A 22,135-nucleotide genomic window follows, 5' to 3' on the forward strand; every position below is an offset into this window, starting at 1 on the left:
TACCTTAGCTAGATCTTCTGGTTAACTTGCTGTAGCTTGCATCAGCACCTGCTGCTTCATCTTGCACTTCTATGTTACAGAGATGGCTTTTTTCCTTAAACCTCATGAACCAACCTCTGCTAGCTTCAAACTCTTCTTCTACAGCTTCCTCACCTTCTTCAGCCTTCACAGAATTGAAGGAAGTTAGGGCTCTGCTCTGCAATAGGCTCTAATTTAAGGAATGTGGTGGCTGATTTGATCTTCTATCCAGACTATGGAAACTTTCTCCATATCAGTAATAAGGCTGTTTCGCTTTCTTATCATTCATGTGTTCACTAGAGTAGTGCTTTTAATTTCCTTTATGAACTTTTCCTTTACATTCAAAACTTCCCCAACTGACAAGAGAGACCTAGGTGTCAGGCTGTCTCAGCTTTCGACATGCCTTCCTCACTAAGTTAAACATTTCTAGTTTTTAAATTTAACATGAGAGACACGTGACTCTTCCTTTCACTTGAACACATAGATGCCATTGTAGCGGTTATTAACTGGTCTAATTTCAATATTGCTGTGTCTCAAGGAATAAGGTAGTCCAAAGAGAAGGAGAGAGATAGGGGAGTGGCTGATTGGTGGAACAGTCAGACCCACAAAATTATCAGTTAAGTTCACCATCTTATATGGATATGGTTCATGGCACCCCAAAACAACTATAATAGTAACATCAAAATCACTGCTCACAGATCAGCATATCATCTATAATTTAAAAAAAAAAAAAAAAAAAAAAGGCTTGCAATATTGTGAGAGTTACTAAAATGTGACACAGAGACACAAGGTAAGCACATGCTCTTGGGAAAATGGTGCCAACAGATTGGCTTGAAACAGGATTGCCACAACCTTCAATTTGTGGGGAAAAAAAAACTCAGTATCTGTGAAGTGCAATAAAACAAGGTATGCCTGTACTCAAGAGTGGCATTTCATTAAATTCTATCTTCCATAGAAAGTACAGTTTTCCTTCAAATCTTAGAACAAACGATACACCAAACATTCAGATACTTACTTAAGATTCCCTCTACAGCATCGTGCTGAACAAATTTTATGCCTGAAATTTTAATATCAGCACCGGTGCAGTCCACAAAAGTGTCGCCTTTGCCCCTCTTTTCTATCACAATGTCATCTGGTAGGCCATATCCTAAGGAAGAGAGAGCAAGAACACTCAAGATGGGTGAGGAAAAACACCTAAACATGAACACTCTAGAATAGGTTTCTCTAGTTCAAATGACTGCAGGTGATAACAAGACCAGTCAACATGTTGCATTTAAATAAAATCTATCTACCCACATATCCTCTTTAATTTAAACCAGGGTATCCAATTTTTAACAATAACAACTCTCTGACTAGTTCCCGTATCAGGAAGACTACCCTATCAACTATCCCACATAAGCTCAGCACTAAATTCACTTACAAAAGTGCTAAAAAAATAAATAATGTTCGAGACCAGCCTAGGCAACATAGTGAGACTCTATCTCTACAAAGATAAAAAAAAATTAGGCGTGGTGGCATGCACCAATTACTCACTACTCAAGGAGGCTAAGGTGGGAGGGTCACTTGATCCCAGAATTTTAAGGCTGCAGTAAGCTATGATCATGCCTTTGCACTCCAGCCTTCATTCTGGGAGACAGAATGAGACCCTATCTCAAAAAATAATAATAATAAGGACTTACAGCTGAGTCAAAGAACTTTAAAGCACTCACCCTTAGAAGTTTGTTTCTAACTCCAACATTCTATGATTCTAATATAAATTACATTTGAAACCTAAGCAGTTCTCAAGATGATCTAAGTTCAATATTCTCTTAAACAGTTGGCTTAAAATCTGACAAACTGACGAGTTACTAGAAAAAAAAAAAACAGTCTACCTCCTTAACAAATAAAAAGCATCAGATCAAGGCCTGGTGCAGTGGCGCACGCCTGTAATCCTAGCACTTTGGGAGGCTGAGACAGGTGGATCACTTAAAGTCAGGAGTTCAAGCAGCCTGGCCAACATGGAGAAATCCTGCCTGGACAAAAAATACAAAAATTAGCCGAGTGTGGCATGTGCCTGTAATCCCAGCTTCTCAGGGGGCTAAGGTGGGAGAACTGCTTGAACCTGAGAGGTGGAGGTTGCAGTAAGCCAAGATCATGCCACTGCACTCCAGCCTGGGCGACAGAGCGAGACTCCGTCTCAAAAAAAAAAAAAAAAAAGAGCATCAGATCTCGGTCAGGAGCAGTGGCTCATGTCTATAATTCCAGCACTTTGGGAGGCCGAGGCAGGTGGATCACTTGAGGTAAGGAGTTCAAGACCAGCCTGGCCAACATGGAGAAACCTTATCTCTACTAAAACTACAAAAATTAACCAGACATGGTGGCGGGCACCAGTAATCCCAACAACTGAGGAGGTTGAGCCAGAATCGCTTGAACCCAGGAGGCAGAGGCTGCAGTGAGCTGAGATCACACCACTCCACTCCAGCCTGGGCGACAGAGCAAGACTCCATCTCAAAAAAACAAAAAACAAAAAAAAATCAGATCTGTATAAATCTTACTTGAACCATTAACGCAAGTCAAACACCTGAATGGGCTTACAAAAAACTGGAGTATCAGAAAACTAAGGAATTTGCTTGACTTCCATTATAAAACAGAACCACATAGACAAAGCTGTAAGAAATAACTCTCATTGTCTAAAGATGAGTCTTTGAGTAAATGAAAGCAGTAACTGTTTTTAACAAGCAAAGCCACTCAATGTAGCTACACTGGAAGAGGACAAAGGCTTTGGGGTCCCTAGAGAATGCAAGGGGACTCCACACACTGGAATGCTACCAGGGGTGGACTCTGGATGCCTGAATTATGAGTGATTTTGTTTCTGATTGTTGTATGTATCTGACTGTACTTTGCTATTTTCTACAATAACCATTGCTTTTTATCATCAGAAAAATTAAAAGTACAAAAAGAATTGCATACTGAGAAAAGATTCTTACACAAATTTTTATATAATTATGTATTTCTTTCCACTTAAAACATAAAACCATCACCTAAAGAATGGATTTTTGAAACAAGAAAGAAAAACCCTATTGTAAGTACTATTGACACCCTGCACATAGTAGGTACTCAATATGTATCTCTTGTTATACGGGTTAGCTATAGATCACTATCAGATGAGCTTGAATCTAACTCATGAACACTCCATATATGCACACTAGAGATACCATCTGATTCCCCAATTCTCAGACCCATACTGTTAGTCAATATACAGCCATTTTTATACTTAACTATCAGAATTCTATGTCTATTTACGACACTCTGGGAATTACATTAAAACTTCCTCACCAATCTAGGAAGAACTCTTATCTACCATACAAACTATAATATCAGTGTTATTTCCACTACGCCAAAAAATAAAGTGTTTTTATCACAGTGATTTATCTTGCCGATGTATTATTTATATACACACATCTATTATACATCAAAAATTGGAGAGTAGAAAAGAACAAAAATTGTACACATGAAACAAAAAAGGAAGTGAGATGATGTACTAGGAACAGGAGAAAACTTCCAGCCTCAGTTCTTTAGAAGTTTTGACAAGATAAAAAGTATAGCTTAAGCAGTTTCTGAACAGCTGCACAAGTCCCAAAATGATATATGATTTTTTGCATTACAAGCTTCACTGCTAACTTGAAGCTATTTTGGTAAATAGTTGAACAGGTGTAACTAAATTTGACACGTTATGAATATATACAGGACCAAGATGAACAATTGTAAAGCAACCTAAATTCAGAAATCACTCTAAATGAACAATAAGATTATAACTGTCAAAAAGTTATTTTTTTTTTTAGACAGAGTCTTGCTCTGAAACCCAGGCTGAAGCATAGTGGTATGATCTTGGCTCACTGCAACCTCCACCTCCCAGGTTCAAACGATTCTTCTGCCTCAGCCTCCCGAGTAGCTGGGATTACAGGGTGCAACAAAATGCCCAGCTAATTTTTGTATTTTTAGTACCAACAGGGTTTCACCATGTTAGCCAGACTGGTCTCAAACTCCTGGCCTCAAGTGATCTACCCACCTCGGTCTCCCAAAGTGCTGGGATTTCAGGCATGAGCCACCGCACCCGGCCCAAAAAGTTATTTTTAATAGAATCTTTCAACATTAATCTTTTCTAAAGTATACTTTGGTCAAGACACAAAGTGTAGTATTTGTGACATTCAGCAAGCATTTAGAGAACTAAGATAACTGGTACCAATTTCAAGTTAAATGCCCTTCATTATACCTCTCATGAAAATAAGCTAAGTGTAAAACAACAAACAAAAAGCCATGCACTAACATATCTGCAACATCTATGAGATAAAAGCAAGCAACAAATTTTTAAAATATTAAAATTTTTTAAAATATTGCTAGGAATCTTTTTTTAATTCTAGAAATTAGATTTCCTTTCCATAAACCACCTACAATCTGGAAAGTATGTTTCTTCCTAATGGTCTTTTTTCTATATGAGCCTGTGAACATCTCCCCAACATACACACTGCTACAAAGAACTACAACTCAAGTTGCTGAAACACTGGGTCAACCTCTTTTAAGCTTTCCATGTCCTTAATGCTTCAAGGCAGCTCACCAGAAATCAAATGGGTTCAAATCACATTCTTGAAGTTTCAACAAGATCAGTGATTTATTGTTTACTTAAACATATCAGGTGTGAGAGTTTAGCTGTGTGTCTTCCATACTCACCTTCCAACTCAATGGAGTCAGCAATGGAGAAAGTGCCATGTACCACATAATGGCCAGGACAAACAATAACAGTGTCACCTTCGAAGCAGGCATTTATAGCAGATAGTGGATCACTATGGAACTAGAAAACAGTAAGAACACATTTGTAAATATACACTCCCAAAAAAGTAATTTGAGTATTACTCTAGGTACTTTCATGTCTTACTTTGAAAATGGAAGCCAAAAACTGCATATTTAAGCATCTCCTTTGATAACGCACTGACCTAACACATGCCTGGTAAGTGACTACTGAGGACTAAAGGCAGGGCTCTGACTACTTCCCATTGCACAGAAAACCATCTCGGGAAAGCTCCTGTAAATACTTTGTGGGATTTGTGAAAACCTGTGGTGAATCAGAAGGAAAAAAAGCCACCTGAAGCGAGAAACACTCCGTTTACCTGAATTTCTCTTTCTTCCTCACCGGGCTCCTGACAAAGCCTGTCTGTGAGCAGGGACCGCAGGAGACCAGCCACCATGGTGGAGGAGACCACGTGAGTGATCTTCTGACCACTGGGACGAACACCCTTTGCTTGGATATTAGAATTCTTCTGATAACCGAACACATACCTTAAAGAAACAAAACAGGCCTATCAATAAGACAGCAAGTAAGAAAAGATGCCAACTAAGAATTACAAAGACACACATACCTCAACAAAGGATTCTCAATGAGTTTCAGCTTTTGTTTCAACTGTTCCATCTCCGAATACAATTTTAACCCTTCCACCATGGAGATATTTTCCTGCTCAGAATCAGAGTTACAATTTGACAAACTGCTTCTCAGATTTAAAAACTTCCTGTAACTCTCCTCACACTGAGACAACAGATTGCGGTAGTCAACAACAAGTCCTGATGGAACTCGGTCTTCAAGAATGTCATAATGCCTGAAAATTTAAAAGCAAATTGAAATCCGCTGCCTTTCAGGCACATTTTCCCATCATTAAAACAGCCCACTTAGCACTCCAAGAGCCAGTAAGAAAAGTGTTTTATAGTATATAACTCAGGTGCATGTTAAGTCTTTCTGAATAGCACTCTAATAATAATAATAATAAGTGGAAGTTGTAGGAAGTTTAAAGCACCACTTCCTTAAGGTCACTAATTTTTCTTCTCTTCAGGAGTTGTTTACTTTTTTTTCTTGGATCTAAGTATTTGTGCCTTAGAAACACTGAAAGTTCATGTTGCACAATTTGTAATTATTATTTAATAAGAAATTATTTTCTTCTCATATATTAGATTCAAAAGTTTAATAAGAAGGTGGCAGGGGGTAATTTGGGAGTGGGAGTAGGGAGAGCAGTATCTCAAATTGTTTCACAACAATGTTTAAGATTACTATATTTTTCATGGATCTGAATATGACTTTAAAAATTTATTAAAGGTTACCATATTTATAGGATCAAAAAGTAGAAATTACTCAAATAATCTAGTCCCTCCTTCCATTTAAAGCACTATGGCACAAAATTATGCTGAATATTCCCTAGGGAAGATTATTACAGAATTTTTTAAAATAAGCCCTTGAGATTCTGAGGGGGAGAAAAAGGTGCCATTACTAAACTAGAGAGTGACTGAAACAAAATAACTTTGTACTGGACAACCATACTGGCACTTCAAATGTATTAATTTATAAACTTTCTCAAATATAAAAACAGAACACGGAGTATTTCTAGATGCAATAAAATAATTTGTATATGCACAATCAAGTTAACGATATAAAATTAATGGGTTTAAAAATAAAGTAAAAGAGGCCGGGCATAGTGGCTCACACCTGTAATCCCAGCACTTTGGGAGGCCAAGGCAGACAGATCACTTGAGCCCAGGAGTTTGAGGCCAGCCTGGGCAACATGGCAAAACCCTGTCACTACAAAAATACAAAAATGAGCCTGGCGTGGTGGCATGCATTTGTAGTCTCAGCTACTTGGGAGGTTGAGGTAGGAGGATGGCTTGAGCCCCAGGGGCCAAGGCTGCTGTGAGATCTAATTATGCTACTGTACTCCGTACTCCAGCCTGGGTGACAGAGCAAGACCCTGTCTCAAAAAACAAACAAACAAACAAACAAACAGATGCTCAGGGCCCCATACAGACCAATTAAATGAGTCTCTGGACATAGAGGGGTATTTTTTTAAGTTCCCTGGGGATGCTAATGTGTAGCCAAGAGTGAGCACAATTGCCTTAAATGATTTTTTTTTTAATTTAGTCACGCTCTAAATAAGATAGGGAAAAACAAAAGCAAGATAGAACCATATCTTAAACAAATTTAGATCATAGTATGAACACTTAAACATTTTAAATGAATAAAAAAGAAACTTGGCCGGGCGCGGTGGCTCAAGCCTGTAATCCCAGCACTTTGGGAGGCCGAGACGGGCGGATCACGAGGTCAGGAGATCGAGACCATCCTGGCTAACACGGTGAAACCCCGTCTCTACTAAAAAATACAAAAACCTAGCCGGGCGAGGTGGCGGGCATCTGTAGTCCCAGCTACTCGGGAGGCTGAGGCAGGAGAATGGCGTGAACCCGGGAGGCGGAGCTTGCAGTGAGCTGAGATCCGGCCGCTGCACTCCAGTCTGGGCAACAAAGCGAGACTCTGTCTCAACAACAAAAAAAAAAAAAAAGAAGAAACTTTTCCCACTTTTCAAGTAAGTGAATTAGGTGAAGCTTGAAAAGCAAGGATTTTGTCTACTTTGATTAATCCAAAAGAAACTGAATGAACAGCTGTGAAAAAAAAAAAAGGGGGAAAAACAAAAAAAATTTTAAATTTTAAAAATAAAAAAAGAAATTGAGGATGAAATCATGTTCTACTAAGTTGTGAAGATTAAGACTCAAATTTTAAAATAAGTTTCTTAGCATTTCCAGTATCCATGCCCATTAGCTTATTTCTTTTCATTATATTGATACTTCATAGTCTAGAAGCAATGAACTAACATTTGTGTCTCAGACCCCGAAGTTCTGAAGCAGTGTTGGTTTTTTTCAGACCTCCTTTAGTCACGTATAAGCAGTGTGTTTTGAAGTAGAAAGGAAAAATTTACTGAACATTACAAAATCCAGAAGTCTGGTTTGATTTTGCCTATTGATAGCCCCACTCCTATCTTAGCCCAGAGACATTTTTTAAGTCTGCCCACATCTGATAACATTCCGGTCTCTCCATTGAGTACCACCATGTCTTCTGCATAACCACACACAATTCCTCCCTTATGCCTTCCCATCTGCCAGTGATGTACAAGCTATGCATGTAAGTCATTGCTTGTCGTTAGCACATGCAAGGCTGTCAAATCCGAATACAACTTTTTTCCAAGTAAAGATTGAATTTGTCCAATATACGTTATGTTCCCTTATATTTCACGTCAATCAAAATCAATCATTTCTTTTCAAGAGCAAGGGTATCAAACCTAGAAAATACTCAAGCTTATTGAAATTTTGGGATTTTATTGAATATGCTATGGAAAAATAGGAAATGCACAATGGAAAAACTGGAAAGCCTAAATAGAAATCATAGCCCATTTATGAAGAGCTAAAATCCGACATACATAATTCTAAGCCAAGTAGAACTATTCATCAGACTTTCAAACTTTTTTTTTTTTTTTTTTTTGAGACAAGGTCTTGCCCTGTCACCTAAGCTGGAGTGCAGTGATTTAATCACAGCTCATTGCAGCTTCAAACTCCTGGACTCAAGCGATCTTCCTGCCTCAGCCTCCCCAGCAGCTGGGACTATAGGCGTGCCCTACCATACCCAGCTAATTTTTTTTTTTAGGTTTGTAAAGGTGGGGTCTCACTATGTTGCCCAGGCCGGTCTCAAACTCCTAGGGTCAAGAGGTCTTCCCAGGCTGGGCACGATGGCACAGGCCTGTAATCTCAGCATTTTGGGAGGCAGAGGCAGGCAAATCACTTGAGGTCAGGAGTTCAAGACCAGCCTGGCCAACATGGTGAAACTCCATCTCTACTAAAAATACAAAAATTAGCTCAGTGTGGTGGCGTGCACCTGTATTTACAGCTAGTCAGGAGGCTGAGGTGGGAGGGACACTTGAGCCCAGGAGATTGAGGCTGCAGTGAGGGAGATCATACCGCTGCACTCCAGCCTGGGCAACAGAGTGAGAGCTTGTCTCAAAAAAGTTGTCTTCCTCCTTCAGCCTCCCAAATTACTGGGATTACAGTCACCATGCCAGGCCTCACACATTTTTCATTTTATTATTATTTACTATTTAAGCCAAGAGAAATTCACTAAATCAACTTGAGCTCCACAAAAATGTAAAGGCCTACTGCCTTATCTTCTCATCTTGTCTTTCATACAGGGGAAAAAAAAATCATCTTTTACCCAGGGAAAAAAATTACCTTCTACAATTATTTTTTTGGAGTGCAAGTTATAATTTCATTCTTATTGCAGCACTGCCTATGAAGTTACTGCTATTGAATACAAGAAAAAATTACTGGTCTTAAAGCACCATCTAGTGGGAAGATAAATGCCACATTAATAAGGTCATTAAGATTTAAGGCAGGAGGCTGACAAAATATCTTAAGGTAGATCTGTTAGTTCAGCCTGCTGTGTTTCACTACAGAAACTTAGAGTAAAGCCATATACCTTTAAAGTATTATTTACAAAATTAAAGCCAAAAAGTCTTATATAATTCAAATAATGTCACTGTTTTTCAAACAATCGAATTTAACAAAGGGCTTCTTAACCCACTAGTTCAATTGAATTTTATTCAAATTAACAAAACAGTGAGCTACTAATTTAGATGTTCTTGAACTTCCTGCTTTTTTTTTTTTTTTTTTTGAGGCGGAGTCTTGCTCTGTCGCCCAGGCTGGAGTGCAGTGGCGCGATCTAGGCTCACTGCAAGCTCCGCCTCCCGGGTTCCCGCCATTCTCCTGCCTCAGCCTCCCAAGTAGCTGGGACTACAGGCGCCGCCACCACGCCCGGCTAATTTTTTTGTATTTTTAGTAGAGACGGGGTTTCATTGTGTTAGCCAGGATGGTCTCGATCTGCTGACCTCGTGATCCACCTGTCTCGGCCTCCCAAAGTGCTGGGATTACAGGCTTGAGCCACCGCGGCCGGCCGAACTTCCTGCTTTTTGACTTAATTTATAAACACTGAAAGTAGGTTTCTCTGCACTTGTACAAGTTCCACTTAATGACTTGTCAAGGGGTAGTACAATTTGTACATCAGTTTATTTCTGTCTATGAGCTCCTGGAAAGAAAATAGAGAGAGAGAGAGAGAGAGAGAGAGAGAGAGAGAGGGAGAGAGAGAAAGAGTGTGTGTATCTCACACAGGCAAAATTAAACCATGGGTAACTATTTTTCCAATATGTACAACAAGGTCAGCAATAAATACTTACAATCTTAATCGAGGTTCAACACATCTGACAAAATAATCGTATTCATCCTCCTCTTCTTCATCCCAACTCCTCCAAATGTTTTGGTAGAAAAATCTGAAATGGAACTTAGTATCATTCAAATTCTATCACTGGCTCAAAACATTAAGATTTTGGAGGGGTGAGAGCTAAACAGTAAATCAAAACAATTCTCATAGGAGAATGCTGCATATTTGCTATGGTTGATAGTCATGAGTCACATAACATAGAGACCTTTTTTGGATCAGTTAAAGAAGAGAAGTTTCTCCACATTGGTTTTGTTAGGACTTTTTTTTTGAGACAGAGTCTCACTCTGTCTCCGGGGCTGGAGTGCAGTGGTGTGATCTTGGCTCACTGCAACCTCCACCTCCTGGGTTTAAGTGATTCTCCTGCCTCAGCCTCCTGAATAGCTGAGATGGCACCCACCAATACGCCCAGCTAATTTTTTGTATTTTTAGTAGAGATGGGGTTTCACCATATGGGCCAGGCTGGTCTCAAACTCCTGACCTCGTGATTCACCCACCTCGGACTCCCAAAGTGCTGGGATTACAGGCGTGAGCCACTGCGCCTGGCCAGGACTTTCTTTTTATTGGAAGAATTATTTATTGACCACCAGTACCTGGATGGATGGTAGTGCCATTTGCTGAGACAAAAAACACTGAGAGAGAAACAGGTTTGGGGTTGAAAATAACAGAGGAATATATAGCCCAAAGCTCCAGGGAAAGGTCTGGGCTGGAGACATAAACCTGGTAGCTGTCAACACATTGACGGTGTTAAAGCAATGTATAAGATCACGTAAGGGCATAATCATAAGGCAGTGGTTCTCAACCCTCATTGTACACTGGAGTCCCCTGGGACACTTTTAAAAATTGATTCCCCTGTAATTCCAGCTACTCAAGCTGAGGCACAAGAATCACTTGAACTGGGAGGCTGAGGCTGCAGTGAACTCAGATTGCACCACTGCACTCCAGCCTGGGTGACAGAGTGAGATTCTTTCTCAAAATAAATAAATAAATTTAAAAACAAAAACAACTAGTTCACTCTCCCAGGCCAATCATTCAGAATCTGGTGGGGGTGGGGAAGGTGCAGGGGAACCAGCATCCATACTCTTCTTTTCTTTTTTTTTGAGACGAAGTCTTGCTCTTGTGGTCCAGGCTGGAGTGCAGTGGCTCCATTTTGGCTCACTGCAACCCTCCCGGGTTCAAGCAATTCTCCTGCCTCAGCCTCCTGAGTAGCTGGGATTACAGGCGTCCGCCACCACGCCCAGCTAATTTTTGTACTTTTAGTAGAGACAGCATTTTGCCATGTTGGCAAGGCTGGTCTTGAACTCCTGACCTCAGGTGATCCCCCCGCCTCGGCCTCCCAAAGTGCTGGGATTACAGGCATGACCCACAGTGCCCAGCTGTATCCATATTTTTTTAAAGCGCTCCAAGTGATTTAACAAATTTATTCTGGAAAATCCTAAACATATACAACAACAGAGAAATAGTATCATGAATACCATGTATCATCAGGCAGCTTCAACAGTTACCAACTCACAATCTTATTTCATCTCTGCTTCACCCCGGCACCCTCTGCTCTCCTCCCCCACCATCTTGATACTGGATTTTTTTGTTGTTGTTCAGATGGAGTTTTGCTCTTGTTGCCCAGGCTGGAGTGCAAGGGCACAATCTCGTCTCACTGCAACCTCCAGTTCCTGGGTTCAAGTGATTCAGCCTCCCTAGTAGCTCAGATTACAGGCACCTACCACCACGCCCCACTAATTTTTTGTATTTTTAGTAGAGATGGGGTTTCACTATGTTGGCCAGGCTGGTCTCAAACTGACCTCAGGCAACTCACCCACTTCAGTTTCCCAAATATACTGGATTATTTTGAACCAATCTCAGACACATCAAATCATTCACAAATTTTTAGTATGTATCTCTAAAATAAATCTTTATACCAAAAGTTTTAATTCCTTGATATTACCAAATATCCAGTGTTCAAATCCCCCTAATTGTCTTCTGCTGCTGTTTCACAGTTGACTTGTTCCAATCAGGCACCAAATGAGGATCCACTGCTGCCCTTGACAGACACGTCTCTTAAATCACTGTTAGCCTATGTATTACCTCTCCCTCTTTTTTCCCTTGCAATTTATTGACTAATTTCCCACACTCTAAATTTTGGTGATTACATCCCCATGGGGTCATTTTTCTTTTTTTTTTTTTTTTTTTTTTTGAGACAGTGTGTTGCTCTGTTGCCCAGGCTGGAGTGCAGTAGCACGACCTTGGCTTACTACAGCCTCCGCCTCCTGGGTTCAAGCAATTATCCTGCCTCAGCCTCCTTAGTAGCTGGGATTACAGGCATGCACTACCATGCCCTGCTAATTTTTGTATTTTTAGTAGAGACGGGGTTTCGCCATGTTGCCTAGGCTGGTCTCAAACTCCTGGGCTAAAATGATCCGCCTGCCTTGGCCTCCCAGAGTGCTACGATTACAGGTGCACCCAGTCCCCATGGGTCATTTAACATGTGCTTCATGTTATTTCTAGTAAGATCTACAGACCTGCGGGGCTTCAGGAAGGATTTTTTGCAAGAATACTTCAAGGGAGGTGTAATGTACTTCAGTCAAGACGCAGGAAGAGCAGAGCCTCATTCAAAAAGCCACTGTCTGTGTGGAGTGTGTACATTTTTCCCATGTCTGCATGGGTTTTCTCCAGGTACTCTGATTTCCTCCCACATCCCAAAGATGCATGCATGAGGTGAATTCTGTGTCTGCCTTGTCCCAGTCTGAGTGTGAGTGTGTGTCAGTGCACTCTGTGATGAAATGGGCTCCTGTCCACGGCTGGTTCCTGCCTTGTACACTGAGCTACGGGAATAGGCTTTGGCCACCTGCAACCCTGAACTGGAATAAACAGGTTGGAAAGTGAATGAATACAAATTACTGTCAAACAAAAATTCATAAAGTATACAATAATCATACAAATGCACAACAATCAATGCTGTGGCATGAAATTGCTCAGTGAGCCCACTATGTTTATCATTGTTTTGAACTGGGTGATGGTAGGAAGTGCTCCTTATAATTTCCGCTTTGCAAACATTTATTCCTTCATTTACTCAACACCACAATGACCACTGTCACTCACTGTTTCACCGAAAATTGGAAACTGGGTCAATAATTATCTTGTTTGCATTAATATGTCTTAATGTATGTATAGCTCATATTTATTTCAATGTTTAAGATTAGAATTGTTTGGGGTCTTTATTTAGAAGTTTGATGATGTCTTCATGACCAGAAATATGCTGCAGAAACTTTAACTTTTGTTTATATCAGTCAGCCTATGGTAAAATTGGTTTCATTAACATTGCAGTTTCTAAGAACCTACCAACAACAGTAACTAAGGACTTTACTAAAACGCCTGGCCAAGTCTTTTTGTGAGGTTAAGATTGATCAACAGATACAGGTTGTCAGCCTGATCCACCCTCTATAAAGTTCTCTTTCCCTAATGGTTGCAGCAGTCATTGATGTTCACTGTCTAGAACCTTTATTTCATTAGTGGTTACAAAATACTGATATTCTATCACTTTCTTCATGTATTGGTTGGAATACTTTTATAAAGAAATTCCTCAGGTGATTCCAAAGTGGTTCCAAGGTTGATTAGGGAAAAAACAGTAGATGGCCTAGAACTGATCGCTGGGTAACTCCGACATTCTAAAGTTTGAGCATGAGAGGAAAAGCTGGCCAAGATGACTTAAGACAGCAAGCCAGTAAGACACCAGCTGAACAGTGGTGTCCCGAAAGCTGAGAAGAGAGTGTGTTAAGAAGAGGGAATGATCAAATACCTAGAATGTCAAGAGGTCAAGCAAGATGAGATCAGAGGCAAGATGAGATCAGTGAAATGTCGACTGAATACAAGAGCATAGAAGTCTTTGTGCACAATTTCAGAGATGAGGTCAGGGTAGAAATGTTACTGGGACGCCAGCAAGTATAGACTGTGATTATATATAACCCTTTCAAGAAGTTCTGCTGTGAAAAGGAAGCACTGAAAATGAAACCAGCCATCTCCTAATTACTGTAGATTGGGCTATTAGTCCCTTCACCCTCTAGTGGAGTCTTTTTTTTTTTTTTGTAATGAACTTAAGCATGCCTCTACTCAACTAAAAAAACCTCTGCTGGCTCCCTTTTAGCCCTCAAAAAGAAGTCCTGAACATGGTACTATAAATAAATTCATAATCTGGCCCTATTGCACCTCTCCTGCCTCAGAGCCGTTGTACGTAAACTCTCAATTTCACAAGCTCTTTCAAACCTCCATGTAACTTGTTAGTCAAGCTGCCAGAAGTGCCTTCCGCCTTTTCCACATGATAAACTTATAGTTCTATTCCATGACTCCACTCCAATGTCATCCTCACCAGTACCATGCCAAGCATTTACACATCATTCCCATCTGCACCTCCCCCGGTGTTGGTTCTTTCAAGCCAGAAACATGTAAGTCAGCCTTGACTTCTCTCACTTCATTCACATCTTCTCATCTCTGATATTCACTCGACCAAGTCCCAGTCATTCTACTTTCTCAGTAAGCCTCCATCTGTCCTCTCCATATCCCCACTCTAGTCCTCTCTCTTGCCTCTTAAATGGTCTCCCAATTCCATCTCCCACCATTTTTCTACACAGAAGCCACAATGAACCCTTGAAAACACAAAGCAGCACTTTAGGGGACTGAGGTGGGAGGATTGCTTGAGCCCAGGAGTTCAAGACCAGCTTGGGCAACACAACAAGGCCCCCATCTCTATGGAAAAATTGTGTCAAAAAATTAGCTGGGGCCGGGCGCGGTGGCTCACGCCTGTAATCCCAGCACTTTGGAAGGCCGAGGCGGGCGGATCACAAGGTCAGGAGATCGAGACCATGGTGAAACCCCGTCTCTACTAAAAATACAAAAAAATTAGCTGGGCGCAGTGGCGGGCGCCTGTAGTCCCAGCTACTCGGGAGGCTGAGGCCGGAGAATGGCGTGAACCCGGGAGGCGGAGCTTGCAGTGAGCCGAGATTGCGCCACTGCACTCCAGCCTGGGCGACAGAGCGAGACTCCGTCTCAAAAAAAAAAAAAAAAAAAAAAAAAAAAAAAAAAAAAATTAGCTGGGCAGTGGTGGCACATGCCTGTAATCCCAGCTGATCCAGAGGCTGAAGCAAGAGGATGACTTGAGCCCCGCAGTTCGAGCCTGCATTGAACCATAACTGCACCACTGCACTCCAGCCTGGGCAACAGAATAAGACCCTGTTTCCAAAAAAATAAAAACACAAAACACAAAACTAGTCATATTTGCCCAAGAATAAAAATCCTTCAGTGGCTTCCCACTGCTCTTAAAGACAAAAATGACTAGCCAGCTAACAAAGCCCCACACTGTCTGGGCCCTGCCAACCTCTCTAATCTCGTTTCCTAGGTCTCTCCCAGCACTGTCTGTGTTCCAGCCATGCTGGCCTTTCAGCTCCTTCAACACACTGAGCTCCTAAATCTGTTCCCTTCCCCACCCCTGCCTCCCCTTTCACCCAGCTAACCCAAGTTCAAATGTCATTATTCCAGGAAATAACCCTAGAACTGCAACTTGACCTAATCTTAGGACACTCTGTAATTCTTCACAGCACTGACTGCTATTTCCAATCACGCAGACAACTGTGCGTGATTATCTCTTCAAGGCTCATCTCCCACCTTTAGACTAACAGCTCCCTGATGATGGTGTGTCTCATGCACCAGACATACTCCACCCTTGACTAAGGACCTGGCACTCAAATATTTATTGAATCAATGAACGAATGAAATCCCTCATAATTTGACCCTCTCTGGGCACTGACCCAAATCTCAGCCCTCAAAATGCAGTGTACATTTAACCAGGCTCCTCTGCAAATAATACTACTAAATAACATTCCAGATACTTATTTTTCTACCAACTTCTATGCCCATAGAGATTAGCTCTCTGATTCCTAATTTCCTAAACTTATCAGTTATCTCTTTATCTTCAAATGTTTCAATTGACAGATTTTTTTTTTTTAATGAGAAAAATAGAAGAGAGTTATTTGGGTTCCAGACAGAAACCTGTTCATTAGATTCACTCTGCTTGGCCCAATACTGAACATCTAGGGTTAAATGTTCTTGCATACAATTAGAAACTGTCCGTAAGATGTTGGCAGCAGGGCCTGAAACATTCTGCTTCTGTGCAGAGCATTCGAGTTAAGCTCAGCAAAACTAGGCTAACTTACTAATGGTATAGAAAATGGAAAGTACTTTTTATACTACAAAACACCAAGCAATATTATTTACATTATGGTCATTATATATTACTCAAATGTTATACTCAGATATTTGACTGTGTAGGGGTCAGACGAGATAGGCACCCCTAACCCCCGCATCATTCAAGAGTCAACTATACTAGTTTTGTCAGCTTTTCTATTAGTTTGAAATTATCATAAAATGACTTAAAACGTTTTTAGGCCAGGTGCATGGTGGGTCACACCTGTAATCCCAGCACTTTGGGAGGTAGAGGCAGGTGGATCACCTGAGGTCAAGAGTTTGAGACCAACCTGGCCAACATAGTGAAACCTCGTCTCTACTAGAAGTATAAAATTTAGCCGGGCATGGTGGTGGATGCCTGTAATCCCAGCTACTCAGAAGGCTGAGGCAGGAGAATCGCTTGAACCCAGGAGGTGGAGGTTGCAGTGAGCCAAGATCACGCCAATGCACCCCAGCCTGGACAACAGAGCAAGACTCTGTCTCAAAATTAAAAATAGAAAAAAATGATTTAAGACATTAATTTTTTTTAATTTAAAAAAGATTATCCTATCTTTGGATATTTTTGAATACTGCAATGACCAAGTTTACAGTTGAGTTTTAAATCTGGGTCTAACACAGACCAGAATTACTTCATTGCATCCAAAGTTTCTGGCCACAAGGTTATTTTTCTCAACTTCTTTTCCTACCTGACATGCTCAATTGCAAGGGCTGTCTGGTCAAACACTCCCGAATCATCAAACACCACCCAGAGCTCCTGCAGGGGCAACCGATGTTCCTTCAGATCGAGGAGCTCCTTCATGCACTCCATGGTAAAAGTGCTCACTTGAGAGTCACAGAGGTATGGTTCAGCAAGCCTCACCACTGCCTTCAAGGCTGCAAAGTCCACATCTGTGGCCTGAAATTTAAAATAATGAGACTTAACACATGGAAATCAAAATTAAGATATACCTATAAGACACTACTGACAATCTGATTTTTTTAAAAGCATACAACGTGGGTGAGGAGCCTTTACCCATAACATAAAGGATGAACAAATCAGGCTGGCTCATGGAGCTTACACTGTAATCCTCATGGAGCTTACACTGTAATCAGGGAGATCAATAAACACAATGATAACGAGTAGGTGACAGAGAATAACTAGCAGGGGTGGGGATCTGGTTCTGCTGAGATGGCCAAGGAAATCAGCTCTGAGCCAAGCTGAGGAGGATGAGAAGGAAGCAGCCATCTGAAGAGCAGGGAAAGCGCAAAAGGCCTGTGCCAGAGACAGGCTTGGCAGCTGAACGAGCGGGAAGGCAGTCCTTGCTGGAGCCAAAGGGAGGAAATGGAGGAAGGGGGTGGTGTGCAGTGGAGCAGCAAGACATGAGGTGAGAGAGAGAGAGGCAACAAGACAAGGACATGAAGGACATCTGAAGGAGCTTGGATTTTACGTGTTTTCTATACAATGAGAAGCCATAAAGCCAATACTAAGCCCTTGGTAAAGACAATGCATTAGGAGTTTTAAGCAGAGAAATGGCATGCTTCTGTTTTGAAACAATGACTTTGACTGTTTTCAGAGAACGGACTGGCAGGGGGCGCCCTATCATAACCAAACGAATAGGCCTGAACTTCAACCAAAAAATATTAGCATAATCCAAAATTTTAAAACTCACAAGCAATAGCTGCAATCCACTGCCTCGTACATAATCACTGCAGTATGTGATGCCATTTTCTAAGGGAGCTGCAGCGACAACTTGTATTCACATACCCTGGTTTGACATTTTAGGTTACTAGGGCTTTTTGTGGTCAGTTAACAAACACTGAGAAAAATTCAAAGCTGTAATTAGAATGCAAATATAATGTAAAAGGCCTAGTCAGCAGAAGAATAAGATTGCTTTTACATTCTGCAATGGGACACAATGTCAAGAGATTAACCACATATAAACAAACTTGCTATGCAAAAAATGGGCTAGTTTTAAAATGCCACTTAGCGGAGGCTGCAGTGAGCCAAGATCATGCCACTGCACTCCAGCCTAAGCAACAGAGTGAGACTCCATCTCAAAAAAAACAAATAAATAAAAATGTCTCTTAGGTTTGAGCTGCTTAACGAATTACAATTAAGAAGTTAAAAACTTTTTTGAAACCATTAACTTCATAATTAGGCCTAATTTTTTAAGTGATCTCAAATACCTTCTTTTAATTAATTTATACCAGTTTAATTCCCTGGTAACAACTCCTCAGTTGCCTTTAAAATTTGCAGAACACTTCCTGCAACATGGCAATGAGATGTGAAAAACATGCTATTTGAATCAGCTCATAAACTTTAATTAAAAATAAGCACTTAGGCTATAACAGTCTGAAGTAAAGTGCTTATAGCTACAGACAAAGGTCTTAAAAACAAAATTAACCTTACCTCAACCAGTACCTTGAACACGTTAGTGTGCCAGACTGCCCGCCATCCAGATGGCTCAAGGACCTTCTCCAAGAACTCAGCTGTGAATTCCTGTACCTCAGAGGCCTTGCAGTCAGCTACAAACAAATTAAACACAAGAAGAATTGAGAATACATAAAGCAGAGGGAAGTTAATAAATCCACTTTCTCAGAAACAACAACTGGCAATCTGAGGGACTGAAACAAATAATCTACTTGTAAACTAAAAAGATAAAAGACAGAAAAAACCAGCCGGGCATGGTGGTTCATGCCTGTAATCCCAGCACTTTGGGAGGCCAAGGCAGGTGGATGACCTGAGGTTGGGAGTTCAATACCAGCCAGACCAACATGGAGAAACCCCATCTCTAGTAAAAATACAAAATTATCTGGGTGTCATGGCTCATGCCTGTAATCCCAGCTACTAGGGCGGCTGAGGTAGAATCGCTTGAACCAGGGAGGCGGAGGTTGCGGTGAGCCATCACACCATTGCACTCCAGTCTGGGCAACAAGAGCAAAACTCCATCTCAAAAAAAAAAAAAAAAGCAAAAAACCTACTCACCTAAAATGTAATCTTGATAGGCTCTGAATCGCTCATAGAACAAAAGTTGATTTGTTTGGAAAATTTCTGGGAAAAAGGTTTTTCCTTCAGGCATAAAACTTTGTAAACTAGAACCTGGTTTATCACGGTAGCTACAATCACTGCATGAATCTTCATCTTGGAACAAACCTAAAAAAAAAAAAGCAAAAATAAGCAAGCTCCAGTGTCTTATTGAATGCTTCGATTTTCATATCCTTGCATAGAAATCCCAAACAAAATACAAACAAGAATTTGAATATGAATGGTCTACTTACCTCTACCACTGTCAGAAGAAACTAGTTTTCCAAACTTAAAAAGATTTCAAAATGCAAATTCTACTTCAAAACAATAAGAATTTAAGATCTTTCAAAGTTAGATTTTTGTTGTTGTTCTGTGAGGTTTTGTGGGTGAAAGGACACAAAGATACAAAAATGCGTACCCTCCCTTCCCCCCCCCCCCAATGTTGCTAAACTCTTTGTTCTGCTTTCTAATCTCTGCACGTACCAGAGGTTTCGTTAAGTTCTGTAAGTACATGTTTTTCTTTCTGAGGCCAGGTCACAAGGAATGTTTAAGTAAGATAGCCAGGTCACAAGGTGTGTTTAAGCAAGAGAGCCATAAACTGGTTGTGCAACCTGACGCAATATAATTAACTGCCTTTGTGTAAAACTGCTCTTCCGCCTCAAGGGTTGTACTGAAATATCAGAAATGACGGGAACCAATCATAGTTTGCCAAATCGCTTTGTTCAAACTCCAGCCAATCATACCTCTAATTTGTATAATGATTCTATGCCTACTTTCCTTAGACTATATAACATTGTTCGGAGCTCAGTGGGGGAGCTCTCCTGCCCGTCTCGTTTCACGAGCAAGTGAGAGCTCCAGGTTCGAACCTGTAATAAAGATCCTTGCTGCTTAGCTTTGACTCTGGACTCTGGTGGTCTTCTTCGGGGAATAAACGGTCTGGGCATAACAAATGGGGGCTCGTCCGGGATTTCCCCCAAGCCCACCAGACCCCCAAGTCAACGGATCTTAATCTGTAGGTAAGCCGGCTTTGTCACTGTCTCTGTCTTTGTCTCTGTCTGTCTCCCTGAAATTTCGCGAAATCCGTAATCTGTAACCTGTATTGGTCTGTTCTGTAAGTGGCACGGTCTTGGCGGACGCGCTAGAAGACAGCCACTCGGGACTGGTGGGAGACGTTCCCCAGTGCCCATCTGGGGGCCTCCATCCTTGGTTGCCCCGTCTGACTCAGGTCGGAAGTCTGACACGCGCTCGCGAATGCTCATCGTTATCACTGTCTGTCCGTTATTGTTAAGTGTTAAGTGTAAGCCCAAAATGAAACATAAAACCTTTTCTTCCCCTTCCAGGACCGGACCTGTCGGATACTCCCCTCTGCTTCACACTCATTTTCGTCCCCCCTTCTCTTTGTAGGAGCAGTCCAAAGATGGGCAACAACCAGAGCACGCCGCTCTCACTCCTTGTTACCAATTTTAAGGATGTGAAGGCTCGGGGGCATAACTTAAGCGTAGAGCTAAAGAAAGGAAAGCTAGTTACTTTCTGCCATTCGGAATGGCCCTCTTTCGGCGTAGGGTGGCCCTCCGAAGGAACTTTCTGTCTCTCTATTATTACTAAGGTAAAAACTAAGATTTTCCTGCCAGGGCAGTCAGGACATCCTGATCAAATTCCTTATATTCTAGTGTGGCAAAATCTTGTGGAAGACCCACCGCCCTAGATAACTCCATTCATCCTTGAGCCTTGCAAGGTCCTAGTAACGCGACCTACAAGACAAAGGACTCCCTCTGCTCCCTCGGCCCCTGTGCTGCTGGACAGCCAGGACCCCCTAACGTTAGAACCCACATTTCCCCCACCATATCCGCACCTTATCCCGCAGGACCCAGTCCCCCAGGGTGGTGCTTCCATAGAGGGAAACCGAGAAGCGGAAGCAGCCGAGAGCGAAAGTAACCTGGGGGGGCCGGCCGGCCGAACACGAGGCCGCATACAGCGGGACCAAGCTTCCTGACTCCCTGACTCCACTGTAGCCCTGCCTCTCAGAGAAATAGGATCGCTCGATGATACCGGGCTCTCCCGTCTCATGTATTGGCCTTTTTCCACCAGTGATTTATACAATTGGAAGTCCCAAAATGCTCGGTTCTCAGATAATCCCAAAGATCTAACCTCGTTGTTAGACAGTGTCATGTTTACTCACCAGCCGACCTGGGATGACTGTCAACAGCTCCTCCGAATCCTGTTCACAACGGAGGAGCGGGAAAGAATCCAAGTTGAGGCCAGAAAGCTGGTTCCAGGAGATGACGGCCAGCCAACTGCAAATCCTGACCTCATTAACGCGGCTTTTCCTTTGACCCAGCCCAGATGGGACTACAACACGGCAGAAGGTAGGGGACGACTGCTCATTTATCGCCAGACTCTAATGGCGGGTCTCCGGGCTGCAGCTCGCAAGCCCACCAATTTGGCTAAAGTATATTCTGTGTTACAAGGTAAGACAGAAAGCCCCGCTGTGTATTTAGAGAGATTAATGGAAGCCTTCAGACAGTTTACCCCTATGGACCCGGAAGCACCGGAAAATCAGGCAGCGGTAGTAATGTCCTTTGTAAACCAGGCAACACCAGATATTAAAATAAAACTCCAGAAATTAGAAGGTTTAGAGGGAAAGCAGATTCAGGACCTCCTTCAGATGGCCCAGCGAGTTTATAATAATAGGGATACTCCAGAAGAAAAACAGTTCAAGGCAACCAAAGAAATGACCAAAGTCTTAGTAGCAGCTTTCCCCCAGGCAGGGAATGGCC

At 41.7% G+C, this 22,135-nt stretch overlaps 1 protein-coding gene across 1 annotated transcript in view; it reads right to left on the bottom strand.

The window, feature by feature from the left end:
• Window positions 1–22,135, bottom strand: part of LOC105466817 (SHC binding and spindle associated 1) — a 50,674-nt gene that overhangs the window by 19,467 nt on the left and 9,072 nt on the right. The window contains exons 2-9 of the mRNA XM_071084492.1: window positions 19,320–19,487; window positions 18,744–18,859; window positions 17,041–17,249; window positions 10,083–10,175; window positions 5,412–5,645; window positions 5,163–5,331; window positions 4,726–4,846; window positions 1,034–1,165 (exon numbers count right to left, since the gene is read on the bottom strand). Of these exons, the coding sequence (XP_070940593.1) occupies window positions 1,034–1,165; window positions 4,726–4,846; window positions 5,163–5,331; window positions 5,412–5,645; window positions 10,083–10,175; window positions 17,041–17,249; window positions 18,744–18,859; window positions 19,320–19,487 (1,242 nt within the window). The remainder of the gene's footprint in view (window positions 1–1,033; window positions 1,166–4,725; window positions 4,847–5,162; window positions 5,332–5,411; window positions 5,646–10,082; window positions 10,176–17,040; window positions 17,250–18,743; window positions 18,860–19,319; window positions 19,488–22,135) is intronic.

This window comes from Macaca nemestrina, chromosome 18 (assembly GCF_043159975.1).
Source record: "Macaca nemestrina isolate mMacNem1 chromosome 18, mMacNem.hap1, whole genome shotgun sequence".
NCBI classification, from domain to species: Eukaryota; Metazoa; Chordata; class Mammalia; order Primates; family Cercopithecidae; genus Macaca; species Macaca nemestrina.